The 17977-nt window shown below is 43.6% G+C and overlaps 1 protein-coding gene across 1 annotated transcript in view; it reads left to right on the forward strand.

Annotated features, from left to right (window-relative positions):
* The window catches only part of FNDC1 (fibronectin type III domain containing 1), a 108190-nt gene that overhangs the window by 61744 nt on the left and 28469 nt on the right, over window positions 1–17977 (forward strand). The window contains exons 11-14 of the mRNA XM_023254545.2: window positions 878–3472; window positions 5160–5260; window positions 7438–7549; window positions 8614–9009. Of these exons, the coding sequence (XP_023110313.2) occupies window positions 878–3472; window positions 5160–5260; window positions 7438–7549; window positions 8614–9009 (3204 nt within the window). The remainder of the gene's footprint in view (window positions 1–877; window positions 3473–5159; window positions 5261–7437; window positions 7550–8613; window positions 9010–17977) is intronic.

A 17977-nucleotide genomic window follows, 5' to 3' on the forward strand; every position in this document is an offset into this window, starting at 1 on the left:
CGTATTGACACCCGATATCGGTAGCTGTCTCCTTCACTGTGATGTGAGGATGGCTTCACAGTGTATACTATAATATTCAACCATTCTGTGCTGGAAAAAGTGAAATGGATGAGGTTTGCTCCCTCCGGGTCCTCCATTGCCATATACAGTCTCCTTCTCTCCCCTCATCCCTTCCTACATTCAACCCTGCTCTCAAGAAAGGGTAAATTGTAGGGTACGTGTCATATAATGTTTTGCCTACACGAGGAGCCTTTTTAGTTTAGGCCTTATTTTGAGATTGCAAACATATCTATTATTAAAGGGATTTTAAGTAAGAAGGAGGAAGCAAGTACCCGCATGTTAGGGGCGGGGAATAGGGAACACTTTGTAATGTCTCAAAAATTACAAATTTGTTGCTCACCCTTCACCTGCACATCACACGCAGAACATCCCCATTTGGTCTTGAGTGTAGATCATTCAACATTTTGTACCAAGCTTATGTGTATTTCTTGCCTACATCGCTAAGAGTGGCTGTAATACATCTGTAATATCCTGACAGTTATGTTAAGAAAATCCTACATAAGATCTTGCATTGCCAAAATCAATGAATTACTTACAAGTACTCCTTTCAAAGTGCCTGCAGTAATAAGCTGTGACATAACTTGATTCAACTTCTAGAAATGTAATACAATTTGCTAGGACTACTATATCTTTACTTAAAACAAAAGAGGTGTGTAGGAGAGATTGCCATAATGTGGAAAATGTGTCCAATGTCTAAAGAATGAGAAATTACAATGACTAATTATAAATGCCTTCACACGGTCATGTTAAATGCTCACCACATGTGGCACAGCTTTCAAATCTTTTTTGACGGCAAAATCTTTGAAATCTATTATAGCTGGTCCTGGCGTGTCCGATGTGCAGAAAACCCACGCAGAGGATAACTGGAAGCCTGAAAAGCCGGAGATGTCTCCCAAAGCTCCCACTTCCTCAAAACACACTCATTTGCCTGTTTCTCCCCGAGGCAGAAATGTCAAGAACCCTCTTCTTGACTTGAAGAACAAAATATTGGCTAACGGTGGGGTGCCCAGGAAACCCCAGGTTCACTCCAAGAAGACTGCAGTTTTAGATCTTCAGTCGACAGAAATCACCGGCGAGGAGGAGCTGGATTCTCCGGGAGACCCACCAACCGCGTCCTCGGAGACTCAAGACCAGAAGCCACAGCAGAGGCCACCAAGTAGATCTGTCCCCCCAGCCCTTGCTCCTGGAAGGACTCCAGCCAGAGCTCACACACTAGCGCTGCCCCGAAAGGAAAGTGTAGACAGGGCTCCCTACCCTCGTCCAGGGGCCTCCCCTTCCGTGCCAGCCGCGTCTGCACCCCACACGCCCACTGAGGGCAGCCCTCACCGCCCTTCAGGGGGGCCCTTCCCCAACCTGCCCTCCAGCTCTGCTGACAATGACTCGGTGGGCCAAGAGGAGGAAGAGCCAGCCGCAGGCTCCCCGGCCCCCAAGGACACTGCTTCCCTGCGGCCGCCTCCCAAGAGCCCCACCCACGCTCGGCCAGCCTTGTGGCCCAGCCGCCAGGCCCCCTCCAGCGCCCTGCGGGACAGGAGCCCTGCGCACCACGGCACAAAACCAGCCTTGCCCGCTCGGAGGACACCCCATTTGGGGGATAGGGAAGAAAATTCAGATGCCTCAGTGCCACCCTCCAAACTTTCTCCTCCCCAGGGAGGGTCATCTCGGGTTTTGCCCCCTGAACCACACCCCAGAGCTCCACTGTCCAGGGGCTGGAAGGCTGGGCAGGACACCCCAGCTACCAAGTCCAGTGCGCCATCACAGTCCAAGTCGTCCTCGTCTTCTGGTGTCTCCTCAAGGACACAGGCCTCTGAAGGAGGAGATACCTCTGATGGTGCTGGTGACAATGATACAGAAGATAAAGGCAGGCAGGCTGAGGCCACGGCTCCCACGTCCCGGGCCCGGCTGCCAGCGGGTCCGCCTGTCTCTGGGCATTTCAGTTTGTTCAGAAACAAGCCCTTTGCTGCCCACACGAGATATCCCAGCCGGTTTGGCATCGGCCGAGGACTCCGGCTGCATCCCTCCAGCTCCCCACCGTCCACCGTGTCCCCCCGAGTTCACTCGAGGGTGAATTCTCAGTCAGCTGCTGACCATACGCACGGCTCGAGTATCCACAGAGACGGCGCGGAGAGTGAAGCAGAGGAGGAGAAGCCGCTTCCCGCCACCGTGGTACACGACCACGTGTCCTCCTCCTCCTCCTCCAGGCAGCCTTCCTCCCTGGGTGTGGATCACCTCAGAGGAAACCCGCAGAGAGGGGTGAGCGCTCAGCGGAAGGAGCCCCTGGCGGAGAACCCCAAGTCCGCGGGCACTGTGGCAGGTGCCCATCCTCCGGGCAAAGTCCTGCCCCCCAAGGCGCAAGATGTTCAGCAGAGCACAGAAGTGGCTGTGGAGCGCGGCTACCCCAAAGCGCAACTGGCCCCCGCTCTGCGGTCACAGCACCACCCCGGGGCCAGCGTGCCTTCCTCCGAGGTCTCCGTGGCGCAGCCACAGCCCCAGCCCCGTGGTCCCCAGAACAGGGAGATGGGGCGTCTGTCGGCCAACCCCCAGCCCGAGCGTCCCCACCCCGCGGCGCAGGAAAGCGCCTCTTTCTCGGACCCCTACGCGGCCAGAGGCAGTCAGTCCCCTCACACGGCCAACTCCCGAGGGGTGCTCCCCACGTCTCCCCACAATCGCAAGGAGGATTCCGAGGGCCGATCTGGCGGAACCCCCCACGACGGCGCAGAAGCAGCGGCCCGGGCCAGGGAGGCCACCGCATCCCTTCCCAAGCACAGCCAGCTGGAGGCTCAGGCAGGAGGTGCGGGCGACAGTCACCTCCGCAGACCCCTGGTCTCCCCGCCGAGGCCCGGCAGCCCCCGCCCCCACCCCCTCGCCCGCCCCAGGGGCCCGGGCCGGTTGGGGCCCCAGGCTGTGGGGAAGAAGGACCCAGCCTCCCCGTCCAAACGCCAGCCCCTGCCGTCTAAATCTCAGCAGTCCGTCTCGGCAGAGGACGATGACGAAGACGCGATGTTTTTTAAAGGAGCAAAGGACAAGGACCCTCTGTCTTCCTCTGTTCTAAAGTGGCCCTCCTCCTCCAGCCCCAGGGGCGGCAAATACGCAGATGGGCACAGCGCTAAGGACAAGACTGAGCCCCTCGTTGTGCCCGCGCCTCCCAGGGTGAGCTCCCCCCAGGACGAGAACGACACTCCGGTGCAGCGTCCTCCCCTTCCAGGCAGCCCCCCGAGAGCCCCACACCTCCCGCCTCGACCCCCCCACCGCAGCCCGGCCACCGCAGGCCCCGCCGCCCGGGTGCGGTTCACCACCCGCGCCCCTCCGGCCTATACTGCCACCACCCCCATGCTCTCCTTGCGCCAGCGCATGATGAACTCCAGGTTCCGGAACCCTCTGGCCCGCCAGCCTGTGAGGTCCCCTACCAGGCCAGGTAATGTGCTTTTAACTTAACATTCTCATTGTGGCTCTCAGTAGCGTTCCTAGCAATTTTGAGAGGCTTTCTTTTTACCTTATTGAGTGTCCACTGTGTCCCCGCACTGTGCTAAGGGCTTTGCAGACGGAACGTGATTTCATCCTCCTAACCTTGCTTCTTGCCTTGTTTCTCCTGGTTTTCGGATGAGGAAGCTCCGGGATCTGAGTGGTTTGCCCGAGGTCAGACAGCTTCCCATCCCAGACGTGGATTCCCCACCCCCCTCCCAACCCCGCCCCTGCCCTTCCTCTGTCACATGCTGCCTCTTTGAATTCCTGAACATATGCTCTTAATCCGTGAAAATGTGTCACGGTCGTGATGCCAGACTGGAGTTCCTGTGTTGTAGGTTATTTTTAGTCCTTCACCTGCCAGGGTAGATTTAAAGAATCCACAGTAAGGAATTGGGTACCTGTGTAGGCTTGACCTCGTTCTTGTTGATTCTCAACTTAACACACCCTGGGACAGACTCCGATGTGTCGCTTCGACTTTGCAGTCAGTGAATGTTGTTTAAAACTTCCAGGAAAAAAAAATGCACGTTAAGGATGATTGTCACACAGAGGAGTAACAGGCAGATGTGTGACTTACATTGAGGGCAGAATGTAGACAGCTATGAAATAGAGTCTGCGTGGACCCCAGGGCAGAATCCTTGCTTGGAATTTGGGCATGATGGACGATTCTTGAAAGAATGTATTAGTGTTTGTTAGTCTGTACTATGTATTGTTAGTTTGGCCCACTGTAAAGACAGAACAATGCACCATGGAGAGGTCAGTTTTCTATTAAAATGGACTATTTTAAGCAATTCTAAGACCTTGATAATAGATGTGAAATCCACATTCCCTGGTGGATAGCAGAATTTCCATAAATATTTAATTTTCATTAACTATTTGAGCAAGAAAAATAAGTCTCTGACCTGCAAATAGTTGTCAGAAAGCCCAAGCACTTGGTGCTGTGGGGGGGGCTGGGCCAGAGCGCTCCCGGCGCAGACCTTGCACTAACTGTAGCTGATCAGAAATGCCCAGAGATGAAGAGGAAGGGCAGGTACTAAGAGCAGACAGGAGCAACGGAAGGGGCCGCTAACTGAACCTTCTGTTTTCTCTCTGCGCTAACACTTCTCAAGCGGCGCCGAAGACGTGAGCAAACTTCGAGTCAGCCCCGAGCGTTCACACTTGGCGACTGATGATTGGACCTGATTCAGCTAGAAATAGTTGTTGGGTTTAGTATAATCTGAGAAGAGCAGGACAGCATCTAGTCTATTTTAGAGGTAGTGTTCTCCATCCTTCCAACTCTCCCTCTGTCTTCCAACTGGCTAAAATAATGCTATAGTCATTACTGTCTTAAACTTTATCTAGAAAATTTACTTACTCTGGACTGTCACCTTTCCCCAATATTGTCAGAAAACTGTGACTTTACTGTACTTTTAATAGACATTCATACTGGGTATTTGGAAGTCACAATTTAAGACTGGCATCTAATACGTATAAGCTATTGGTTTAAAATCCTGTTTAGTATTTCTTTTAGAAATGATATGTTACTACTTAGAGTTTGGTATGAAACCAACTTGACAGGAGTGTTGAATTTACCAGATTTTTTTTGTTTTTGTTTTTGCTGTATTTTTTCTTTCTTTGTTTCTTTCTTCCGTGCCATGTAGGTTATAATGGCAGACCAAATGTAGACGCAAAAGTACTTCCTGGTAGTAATGGAAAGCCAAGTGGACAAAGAATTATCAATGGCCCTCAAGGAACAAAGTGGGTAGGGTAAACTTCTTTACACATACCAGTTATTTTCATGCTGTTGGGAGGAGAAAATGGTGGGCATTTTGCAACAATAAACGAAATGGTCTTTCGTTTTTCTTCTCTAGTTGTAACCACTCAATGTCAGTATACATGCATGTTGTTTCTTCCAGTGCTCAGAAAGATCTTCATTCCCCTGAATCACTAGTGTGCTTTCTTCGCATTGCCAATAAAATAAAAGGGGCCTTTATTTCCTGTTTGCTTTGACAGGTTAGGAAAATCACACAGACGTATGTTCCAACTGCACGCTAGTGCTTAGCCTCTCAAATGGGCTTCTTCACCTCTGATAGCTTTATTTTTATTGTTTTTCTTATTACTTGATCAACTAGTATACACGTTTTCCCTGTAAATCGTCTCAAATCCTTTGCAAACGAAAGCAGGGTAAAAACAAATGAGCAAATCAAAACATACTGAATCAAACAGGCAATTTTTAACAGATCACCTTTTGAATTTTCCAGTAATTGTTGTTTGACTGAAATAAAAAATAATTATTAGTATTTTAGATATGCCTAAGCTTTAATGACTTTCACTTCCTGAGGTTAAGATAAATGCTAGGGATTTCTTGGCAGGTTAGAGGATAATGGGGAGAACACTTTACAAAGTCCCAGGATTTAAAATATTTTTCATTATTCATTATGGAATTATTCATAGTTTGACTGGGAATTCCCAGTCAAAACTTCCCCTTTATGACAGTAAGGTGTAAGAAAACATATTGAGAGACTTCATAAAAGTTTTAGTCACAGGTAAAAGATACATTTAATCATTTCTCAAAGGAACAGGAATTTATAAAGGAAGAATGTATATTAAAACAAAATGTCATCGTAAATGATTTTTGCAAAACCTTTTTTTTAAGTTTATTTATTTATTTTGAGAGAGAGAGAGAGAGGGAGGGAGGGAGGGAGAGAATGAACAGGGGAGAGGCAGAGAGAGAGAGACAGACAGACAGAGACAGAGAATCCCAAGCAGGCTCCAGACTGTCAGCACAGAGCCTGACATGGGACTCAAACTCACAAACGTTGAGATCATGACCTGAGCTGAAATCAAGAGCTGGATGCTTAACTGACTGAGCACCCTTCATTGTAAACAATTTTGCATAGAAACGGTATGGAGTCGAGTTCAAAAGTAGGGTTTATACAAATGAGTTTTAATTACCAAGACAGCACCCAACAAAGTGGCTTCCTCCCGTGGCCTGCTGTGCAGTCATGGTTCTCAGACATCATGGGACTTGTCAGTTAAGGTCTGGGGTAGGGCTAGGTAATTAGCATAGCAGACAGTTTCCCAGCTGACGTTGAGGCTGCCGGTCCAGGCCACACTTGGAGAACCACCAGTGTATATAGCATGAGCTTGTTTCTTAACAGGGATGGTAATAGCTTCCCCTCGCCCCAATTTTATGATTCCTTAGAATATGAAGTTTTTGCATGCATTCTATATTAGGCAATTTAATTACAAATTAATTTGTTATAGCAACTTCGATGTTTAACATTAACAGACTGATGGAAACATTTCCTATTTTTAATACACTAGCAATACATGGTCATGGCTGGAAGTTAAAACAATTCAGAAATCTATGAAATAGATATATTTTAGGCTAATAAATACCCCAAACTACGCCTCAGAGAAAACCATTACTAACAGTTTGGGGTATGTCCGTCCAGAGTATTTTTCCCTGCAGTTTTAAGCTTATATATACACATGGATATATTTTTATTTCTGCAAAATAGGCAGTCCTATAATCTGAGTCTGTAGCAGTTGATGTCAATATATGTAGAATTCCCAAATCTGTATCATGGGCTGCTAGCATTCCACTGTATAGATGGGCCATAATGTATTTAACCCCTTCCTTCCACTGATGAACACTTAAGTTGTTTCCTGCTTTTCAGCATTACACACAGCATACTAAACGGTAGCAGCATTTTGCACATGTTTTGCATATTTGAGAAACTTAAAACAATTTACATATTCTATGGGTAAACAATAATGTGACATTTACACTTCATTCTTAAACCTTGCAAATGATGTGGACAAAAATAATGTTTCCTACTCACATTATGGTCTCCTTCTGTGGAGGCTTCATGCATATGTTTGTGTAGTTGGATTAATGCTCAGTATATTCTTTAATCTGTGTCATGGGTTTAGGTCGTGGATCTCGACCGTGGGTTAGTATTAAATGAAGAGGGAAGGTACCTCCAAGATTCACAAGGAACTCCTCTTCGGATTAAACTGGGAGGAGATGGTCGCACCATTGTGGGTAAGTGACAGTGGTTTTTCGGCCACAAAAATGTTCTGAATTAGCTGTAGAATAACAACCCCCTCCCCATTTGTGATGGGGTCCCTTGGTCCAGTTACATTTAGCCATGTGGAAAGGAGTGCCCCACAGGGGCAGAACGTAGCTTTTCCCCTGATACAAGTGTAGTTATACCCTTGCTTCAGATCCCAGCCTCCAGAAAAGGTGGTGCTCGACTTTGTTCTTGGAATAGGGCAGCCTAGAGCCACAGGAGGCAGCAAACCATGGCACGAAGACCAAGCCCTGCCTGCTGCCTGCTTTTGTAATGCCTGTGAGGTCAAATGCGTTTTTGCACTTTTAAATGATTGGAAAAAAAATCAAAGAATGATATTTGTGAAGTGAAAATTATTCGAAATTTACAGAAACACCCCTTTGTGTACTCTCTATGCTTTTTTTTTTAAAGTTTATTTATTTTGAGAGAGAGAGAGAGAGAGAGAGAGAGAGAGAGAGAGAGAGAGAGAGAGAAAGAACCCCAAGTAGGGATTCACAAAGCCTGATGCGGGGCTCAAACTCACGGACCTTGAGATCATGACCTGAGCCGAGATCAAGAGTCAGATGCTTAACCAACTGAACTACCCAGGCGCCCCAAAGTTTCATGGCAGAGTTGAGTAGCTGCAACATAAAGCTTAAAATATCTGGCCCTCCTTCTTCTCTGGCCCTTTGAAGAGTGAGTTTGCCACCCCTGGTACAATGTAACACTTTTCCTCCCGAGGCTTAGGAATCGGGAGGAGGAAAGAATTACTTTCCTTACCAGAGACTAAGAGTTGTTTCAAGGTAATCGGACATATCAATGAAGTATTTACATATTTGATAAGGTAATACAGAGTAATGGGCAATATAATAAGCCCAGAAATCTCTGGATAACGGCAGACATTGCTACCTCTGTTAATATTCTTTTATTCCTTCCTTTGCTTTTTACTGTTTAAAATACACAAATACATAAGTTTGAAAAGACACTCTGCGTTTATTTTTTACTTCCTCTGGATTATTTCATCTTGTTGCACGGCTTTGGTTCGGTTTTGTTTCAGATCTGGGAGGGACGCCTGTGGTGAGCCCTGATGGCCTTCCCCTCTTCGGGCAGGGGCGGCATGGCAAACCTCTGGCCAGTGCCCAGGATAAACCCATTCTGAGTCTTGGAGGGAAGCCCCTGGTGGGCTTGGAGGTTGTGAAAACAACCACCCGTGCCCCCGCCACAACCACACCACCCACCACGACAACCCCAAGACCCACGACCACCACCACCCGCCGCACGACCACCACCACACGTCCAACGACCACGATTCGAACCACTACGCAGACAACCACCACCCCTGAACCCACCACCCCTGTTCCCACCTGTCCCCCTGGGACCCTGGAGCGGCACGATGAAGATGGCAACCTCATAATGGGCTCCAGCGGGGTCCCAGAGTGCCACCCCGAAGAAGGTAACGGCCTTCGTTGTAACGGTGGCCCACGTAACTAGCATGCTGCGTTTGAGAGTAGAGTCACAGAGGCTGCAGGGAGGGGTAAGTAGGTCACGGTGGAATGGTGAGTAGAGGCATCTCTAGTCCCACGGGGTTTGCTCAGGACACCGTGTCTCAACTGGGACTGCCAGATTTAGCAAAGAAACGTACGGCATGGGACATACTTAATACGAATAATGATTTGCCTGGCAACCCTATCACAACCCAAGTCAAAAATGTAGCTAAAACATGGAACATGACGAGTGTGGGCTAGCGTTTCCCCAAGTGGCTATTACTGGATCGTCGTAGATCCGCACCTGCTGTATTTTTGTAATGAAAAGGTTCTGTGATTAGCTATGTGATTTAAACTAGGTTGATGATCTCTTATGGTCGGATTGTTCAGATCACTGAATAGCCTCATTGTGAGTTTCCAAGAAGAGTAGTGTCCTGAGCACATTTGCCAGCTGAACACCTTCTTGATCAGCGCTCCCTTTGGAAAATGCTGATCCTTGAGTAGCTGGGCTCTGGTGGCTGCAGGGTAGGACTGCTGTCCGCTGGGTAGGGCTGTGTCATTTCCCCTGCTGCGGGACACCCAGTCAGGACTGTCCTCTGCCCCTGGAGTGTCTGCCTGCTGAGAGGGGCCCATTCCCCCTGAAGCAAGGACTCTTCGGTCTGGTCTCAGGGGAGCTGCAGAGTCATCATCTTTTCCGCTCAGTCCCTGCTCAGGCTGCTTCGTGAGAGGTCATCCTGCATTTGTGTCAGGCTCGGAGGAAGCAAACTCATCCTCTTTCCCTTAGGTTGAGATGAATCGCAATGTAGGCTGTAAAACATGTCTTTTTAAGCGGATGCAGAGTGAAGGCGCTTCATTTCAGGAATCATTTTGCATGCCCGGTCTTTTGCACAGCCTTGTTGACCATGATAAGCCCAATCAACTTGAACTTGAACGCTGTATTCAAAATGGGAATTCTGTTTGAAGTCGGTCTTCCCGCAGAAACGCTCCAAATACACAGCAACATTGGACACATCTAAAAATTCACACCAAAGAACAAGGAAACATGCTGAGGAAGAGGGCTGTTGGGAAGATTTGCACACTATCATTTAACCCAGTGACCACGAATTGGAATTTACCTTTGGATTTCTGGTATGAAAATATTACGTACTTCCCTTGACCTTTTACTTCTGCATACATTGGTGCATTCATTTTTGTATTTTTTATTTAAAAACATTTTTTTAGTGTTTATTTAATTTTGAGAGACAGAGAGAGACAGAGTGTGAGTAGGGGAGGGGCAGGGAGAGAGGGAGACACAGAATCTGAAGCCGGTTCCAGGCTCTGAGCCATCAGCACAGAGCCTGATGCGGGGCTCGAACTCACAAACTGTGAGATCATGACCTGAGCCGAAGTCAAAGGCATAACCAACTGAGCCACCCAGGCGCCTCAGACATGTTTATTTAATTGAGGTATCATTGGAACAGATATTTACTTAATAATTGTTTGCAACCAGAAGAGTGACTATTTTGGATTTGAATTACTACCATTTTAATGAATATTTGCATTTTCTTTTGTCTACTTTTACAGAGGGCTTGTAGCATATTCATTTCATTTACTTTGGATTTTTGGACTTTTATTTGGCTTGAAGTCAGTTTTTCATGGTATTTTTGTTCCTCCTCCTCCTCCTCCTCCTCCTCCTCCTCCTCCTCTTCCTCTTTCCTCCTCCTCCTCCTCCTCCTCCTCTTCCTCTTTCCTCCCCCTCCTCCCCCTCCTCCCCTTCCTTCCCCTCATCTCCCCTCCTTCCCCTCCTTCCCCTCCTTCCCTTTCTCCTTCTTTTGCAAATAATGATGTATGTGTATGTTTTTTACTTCATTTATGTCATCCTTCTGTGTCCCTAGCCCAGGCCGAATTAGTATCCAAGTGTTAATTATAATTGGCCTTTAGACAGCATTTTCAAAATAAGTACAAATCAATACAAGGTCTTTGAAAAAACTAAATTTAGGGAAAGCAACATGTAATCTTTATATAATGTTAAAATGTACTATAATTATTATTTAAAAGTTTTTCCTGTATGGTTGACCTTCCTTTTTTATTTAGACTGCTCCACTGACAGCTTTATTTTCTTCCTCGTATTAATTCTAATCATAGTTATTTTCATTTAAAAATTTTAAAATTATAGCTTTCGTGAGATATAACTCACATACCATAAAGTTTACCCGTCTAAACTGTATAGTTTAGTGGTTTTTAGTATACAGGGTTGTGCAATCATCACCACTATCAAATTCTAGAACATTTCCATCACCCCAAAAGGAATTCCATACCCATTAGCCATCACTCCTCGCTTCCCCCTCCTTCTAACCCCTGGGAAACCACGAATCCACTTTCTGTCTCTATGGGTTTGTCTATTCTGGACATTTCATAGAAATGGAATCCAATATGTGGCCTTTGTGTCTAGCTTCTTTCACTTAGCATGATTTGTATTCAAGTTTCATCCATGTTGCAGAATATATCTGTACTTTATTTCTTTGACTGCTGATCAGTATTCCATTGTGTGGATAAACCACATTTTATCCATTTACTGGTCAATGGACATCTGGGTTGTTTTCACCTTTTGGCTATTATGAATAATGCTGCCACGAACATCGCGTACAATTTTTTTTTTTAACACCTGTGTTCAGTTCTCTGGGGTATAGGTAAGAGACTTGCTGTGTCCAATGGGAACTCTGTGTTTATGTTTTTGAGGAACTGCTAAACTGTTTTCCATAGTGGCTGCATCATTTTACATTCCCAGCAGCAGGGTACAAGGCTTCTGATTTCTCCACACCTTCACCAACACTTGTTATTGTCTGTCCTTTTCATTCTCGCCATCCTAATGGGCGCAAAGTGGTACCTCCTGGTGGTTTTGATTTACAGTCCCTAATAACTAATGATACCGACATGGTGGGTTTTTTTATACTTTCCAGTGATAGGTTCTGAAAGTGAAGGCCAGCATGATTAAGTTTTGGGTCTAGATCAGCCCTGATTTAGAATTAAGTACATTCATTTGATAGATGTTTTGTCTTTATCATTTTGGCAGGTGACATCATTTTGAGAAAACCCTTGCGGTAAACTAAAAAGCGATAGAGTAGCTCTTGTTTTGTTATTCTGGTTTCATTCATAATTTTATCAAATAAAATAAAATTAGCAGATGATCACTAATCATCTGCATGTGGATCAGGTGTCTTGGGAGATAACAGAAAAGTAGGTGACATGCCTCTGCCTCTGAAAAGCTCACAATATAATGGAAATGATAGCAGGTAGAAACAACTCACTCTCTTGTCAGAAAACCAAGTTGTGGGGCGCCTGGGTGGCTCAGTTGGTTAAGCAGCCAACTTTAGCTCAGGTCATGATCTCATAGTTTGTGAGTTCGAGCCCCGCGTTGGGCTCTGGGCTGACAGCTCAGCTTCGGATCCTGTGTCTCCCTCTTTCTGCCCCTCCCCCACTCACATGGTCTCTCTCTTTCTCCCTTTCTCTCTCAAAAATAAATAAACATAAAAAAAAATAAAGAAAGAAAACCAAATTGTTCATTTATAAAATAAACCAGGACAAGCTAAAGATTGTTTGGCAGTAACCCAGAGAGCTCTCCAGGCCTAAGCCTTGGTGTCTCCTCTGACTTATTTTGCCCTTTGATCTCCACTGCCAGGTCTCACTGCCCACTCATTATTCTTCCATCACACTTCCTTTTCCTTTAAAGTTTTTATTTTATTTTTTTATTTATTTTTTTAATTTTTTTTTTCAACGTTTATTTATTTTTGGGACAGAGAGAGACAGAGCATGAATGGGGGAGGGGCAGAGAGAGAGGGAGACACAGAATCGGAAACAGGCTCCAGGCTCCGAGCCATCAGCCCAGAGCCTGACGCGGGGCTCGAACTCCCGGACCGCGAGATCGTGACCTGGCTGAAGTCGGACGCTTAACCGACTGCGCCACCCAGGCGCCCCTAAAGTTTTTATTTTAATCACCCGGTGCTCAACACAGCAAGTGCACTCCTTAATCCCCATAGCCGATTTCCTCCTTCCCCTGCGCCCACCTCCCCTCTGGTTGCCATCAGTTTGTTCTCTATAGACAAGAGTCTGGCTCTTGGTTTGTCTCTCTCTTTCTCTGTCTCTCTCCCCCCACCCCGCTTTGCTTGTTTGTTTTGTTTCTTAAATTGCTCATATGAGTGAAATCATGTGGTATTTTTCATTCTCTGAATGACTTATTTCACTTAGCGTTATACTCTCTGGTTCCATCCATGTCATCGCAAATGGCAAGATTTCATTCTTTTTTATGGCTGAATAGTATTCCATTGTATATCTATACCACATCTTCTTTATCCATTCATCAGTCAGTGGATAACCGGGCTGCTTCCATATCTTGCCTGTTGTAAATAAAGCTGCTATAGACATAAGGGGTGCATGTATCTCTTTGAATTAGTGTTTTTGTGTTCTCGGGGTAAATTCCCAGTAGTGTACTTGCAGGATCGTAGGCTAGTTCTCTTTTTAACTTTTTGAGGAGCCTCCATACTGTTTCCACAGTGGCTGTGCTAATTTGCATTTCCACCAACAGTGCACGAGGGTTTCTTTTTCTCCACATCCTCACCACACCTGTTGTCTCTTGTGTTTTTGATTTTAGTCGTTCTGACAGCTGTGAGATGATACCTCATTGTGTATTCAATTTGCATTTCCCTGATGATAAGTGATGATGAGCATCTTTTCATGTGTCTGTTGGCCATCTGGATGTCTTCTTTGGGAAAATGTCTGTTCATGTCCTCTGCCCATTTTTAATTGGACTATTTGTTTTTATGTGTGTCAAATTGTATAAATTCTTTATATATTTTGGATACTAACCCTATAAAGGGATATGTCATTTGCAGATACCCTCTCCTACTCAGTAGGTTATCTTGTAGTTTTGTTGATTGTTTCCTTTGCTGTGCAGAAGCCTTTTATTTTGATGTAGTCCCAATAATTTATTTTTGCTCTTGTTTCCCTTGTCTCAGAAGACCTCTCTAGAAAAAGTTGTTATGGCCGATGTCAGAAAAATTACTGCCTGTGTTCTTTTCTAGGATATTTATGCTTTCGGGTCTCACATTTAGGTCCTTAACCCCTAATGAATTTACTTTTATGTACAGTGTAAGAAAATGATCCAGTTTCATTCTTTTTCATATTGCTGTTCAGTTTTTCCAACCCATTTGTTGAAGAGACTGCCTTTTTCTCATTGGATATTCTTTCCTGCTTTGTCAAAGATTAACTGACCATATAATGGTGGGTTTCTTTCTGAATTTTCTATTCTGCTCTATTGGTCTATGTGTCTATTTTTGTGCCAGTACCATACTGTCTTGATTACAATAGCTGTGAAGTCCAGAATTGTGATGCCTCTAGCTTTGTTTTTCTTTTTCAAGAGTGCTTTGGTTATTCAGGATATTTTGTGGTTCCATACAAATTTTAGGTTTGTCTAGTTCTGTGAAAAATTCTGTTGTTATTTTGGTAGGGATTGTATTAAATCTGTAGATTGCTTTGGATAGTGTAGACATTTTAACAATACTTGTTCTTCCAACTCATGAGCATGGATGGAATGTCTTTCCATTTTTTGGGTCATCTTCAATTTCTTTCATCAGTGTTTTATACTTTTCAGGGTACAGGTCTTTCACCTCTTTGGTTAGGCTTAATCCTAGGTATCTTATATTTTTGTTGCAATTGTAAATGGGATTGATTCCTTAATTTCTCATTCTGCTGCTTCATTATTGGTGTATAGAAATACAGCAGATTTCTATATGTTGATTTTGTACCCTTTGACTTCACTGAGTTCACTTATCAGTTCTAGCAATTTTGGGGCAGAGCCTTTTGGGTTTTCTATATAGAGTATCATGTCATCTGCAAATAGTGAAAGTTTTACTTCTTCCTTACCAGTTTGGATGCCTTTTATTTCTTTTTCTTGTCTGTTTGCTGTGGCTAGGACTTCCAGTACTATGTTGAATAAAGGTGAGTGGCGCCTGGGTGGCTCAGTCAGTTAAGTGTCCATCTCTTGATCTCACCTCAGGTCATGATCTCACAGATTGTGAGATCGAACCCTGGATTGAGCCCTGCACTGACAGTGCAGAGCCTGCTTGGGACTCTCTCTCCCTGTCTCCCTGCCCCTCTCCAACTTGACACACTCTCTCTCTCTCTCAAAGTAAATAAATATTTGAAATGAAATGAAATGAAATGAAATGAAATGAAATGAAATGAAATGAAATGAAATGAAGTGGTGAGAGTGGACATCCTTGTCTTGTTCCTGATTTTAGGGGGAAAGCTGTCATTTTTCCCCCATCAAGGATGATATTAACTGTGGGTTTTTCATATATGGCCTTTATCATGTTGAAGTATGTTCCCTCTAAACTGACTTTGTTGAGGGTTTTTATCATGAATAGATGTACTTTGTCAATGCTTTTTCTGCATCTATTGAAGTGATCATATGGTTTTTATCCTTTCTCTTCTTGATGTGATGTATCATGCTGATGAATATGCAAATGTTGAACCACCCTTGCATTCCAGGAATAAATCTCATTTAATCATAGTGACTGATTTTTTTTAAATGTATTATTGGATTTGGTTTGCTAATATTTTGATGAGGATTTTTGCATCTATGTTCATCAGAGATATTGGCCTGTAGTTCTCTTTTGTATGTGTGTGTGCGGTGTCTTTATCTCTTTTTGGTATAAGGGTAAAGCTGGCCTCATAGCATGAATTTGGAGTTTTCTTTCATCTTCTATTTTTTGGAATAGTTTGAGAAGAATAGGTATTAAGTCTTCTGTAAATGTTTGGTAGAATTCTCTTGTGAAGCAATCTGGTCCCAGACTTTTGTTTGTTGAGAGTTTTTTGATTACTGATTCAATGTCTTTGCTGGTAATTGGTCTGTTCAAATTTTCTCTTTCTTCCTGATTCAGTTTTGGGAAGTTATGTTTCAAGAATTTATCCATTTGTCCTAGGTTGTCCAATTTGTTGGCATATAATTTTTCATAATATTCTCTTATAACCCTTTTTTATATTTCTGTATTTCTGTGACATCAATTGTTATTTCTCCTCTTTCATTTTTGATTTTGTTTCAGTCCTCTCTTTTTTCTTTTCTTTTTTTTTTTCTTTTTTTTTTATTAGTCTAACTAAAAGTTTATCAATTGTGTTGATCTTTTCAAAGAGCCAGTCTCTGGTTTCATTGATCTGTTCTGCTGTTTTTTTACTTTCTATTTCATTATTTCTGTGTAACCTTTATTATTTCCTTCCTTCTATTATTTTGGGTTTTGTTTGTTCTTCTTTTTCTAGCTCCTTTAAGTGTAAGGTTAGGTTGTTTATTTGAAATTTTTTTTCCTGCTTTTTGATATAGGCCTGTATGGCTATAAACTTCACTCTTAGAACAGGTTTTGCTGCATTCCAAAGGTTTTGAACCGTTGTGGGATGTGTGTGTGTGTGTGTGTTTTCATTTCTTTCCATGTACTTTTAAAATTTCTTCTTTTATTTCCTGGTCGACTCCTTCATTGTTTAGTGACATGTTATTTAACCTCCATGTATTTGTGGTTTGTGGTCTTTCTAGATTTTTTTTTCTTTGTGGTTGACTTCTAGGTTCACAGTGTTGTGGTCAGAAAAAAATGCATAGTATGACTTCAATCTTCTTGAATTTGTTGAGACTAGTGACCCAATATGTCATCTATTCTGGAGAGTATTACATGTGCACTTGAAAATAATATGTATTCTGCTATTTTAGGATGAGGTGTTCTGAATATACCTGTTAAATCCATCTGATCCAGTGTATCATTCCAAGCCATTTGTTTCCTTGTTGATTTTCTGTTTAGATGATCTGTCCAATGATGTCAGTGAGGTGTTAAAGGCCTCTACTATTATTTTATTTTTACCAGTTCTGGTATGAACTGCTTTATGTATTTGGGTTCTTCCAAGTTGGTTGCATAACTGTTTATAATTATTTTATCTTCTTGTTGGATTGTTGCTTTTATTATTATGTAGTCTCCTTCTTTTTCTCTTGTCACAGTCTTTGTTTTAAAGTCCATTTTGTCTGGGGTGCCTGGGTGGCTCAGTTCGTTAAGCATCTGACTCCTGATTTTGGCTCAGATCATGATCTCATGGTTTGTGAGATCGAGCTCCACATCGGACTCTATGCTGACAGCACAAAGCCTGCTTGGAATTGTCTCTCTCCCTGCATCTTTCTCTTTCTCTAAAAATAAATAAAGAAACTTTAAAAAAAGTTTATATTGTCTGATACAAGTTTTATTTCTCTGACTTTCTTTTGATATCCATTTGCATGATAAATATTTCTCCATCTCCTCACTTTCAATGTGCAGGTATCTTTAGGTCTAAAAATGAATCTCTTGTAGGCAGAATACAGGTAGGTCTTGTTCTTTATCCATTCTGTCACCCTATGTCGTTTGATTGCAGCATTCAGTCCCTTTCCATTCAAAGTAATTATTGATAGATATGTACTTATTGCCATTTTATTACTTGCTTTGTGATTGTTTTTGAAGATTTTCTCTGATCCTTTCTTTTCTTTCTCTCTTTCATGGTTTGCTGGTTTTCTTTAGTGATATATTTGGATTTGTTTCTCTTTATTCTTTGCATATTTATTAGTGGCTTTTGACTTGTGGTTACCATTAGATTTGTATAGAACATCTTCTGGATAGAGCAGTTTATATTTAGTGGATAGTCATTTAAGTTCGAATCCATTCTTTACTCCTCTCCTCCCTACATTTTAGGTATATGGTGTCATATTTTACATCTTTTTATTTTGTAAGTTCCTTGACTGATGTTTTTATAGAAATATTCATTTTTACTGCATTTGCATTTCCTACCTTCATACTGTCATTTTTGGTCTTTCCTTTCCACTCAAAGAGTCCCCTTTAATATTTCATGAAGGGCTGATTTAGTGGTCATGAGCTCCTTTAGTTTTTGTTTTTCTGGGAA

The sequence above is a fragment of the Felis catus genome, chromosome B2 (assembly GCF_018350175.1).
Source record: "Felis catus isolate Fca126 chromosome B2, F.catus_Fca126_mat1.0, whole genome shotgun sequence".
Classification (NCBI taxonomy): Eukaryota; Metazoa; Chordata; class Mammalia; order Carnivora; family Felidae; genus Felis; species Felis catus.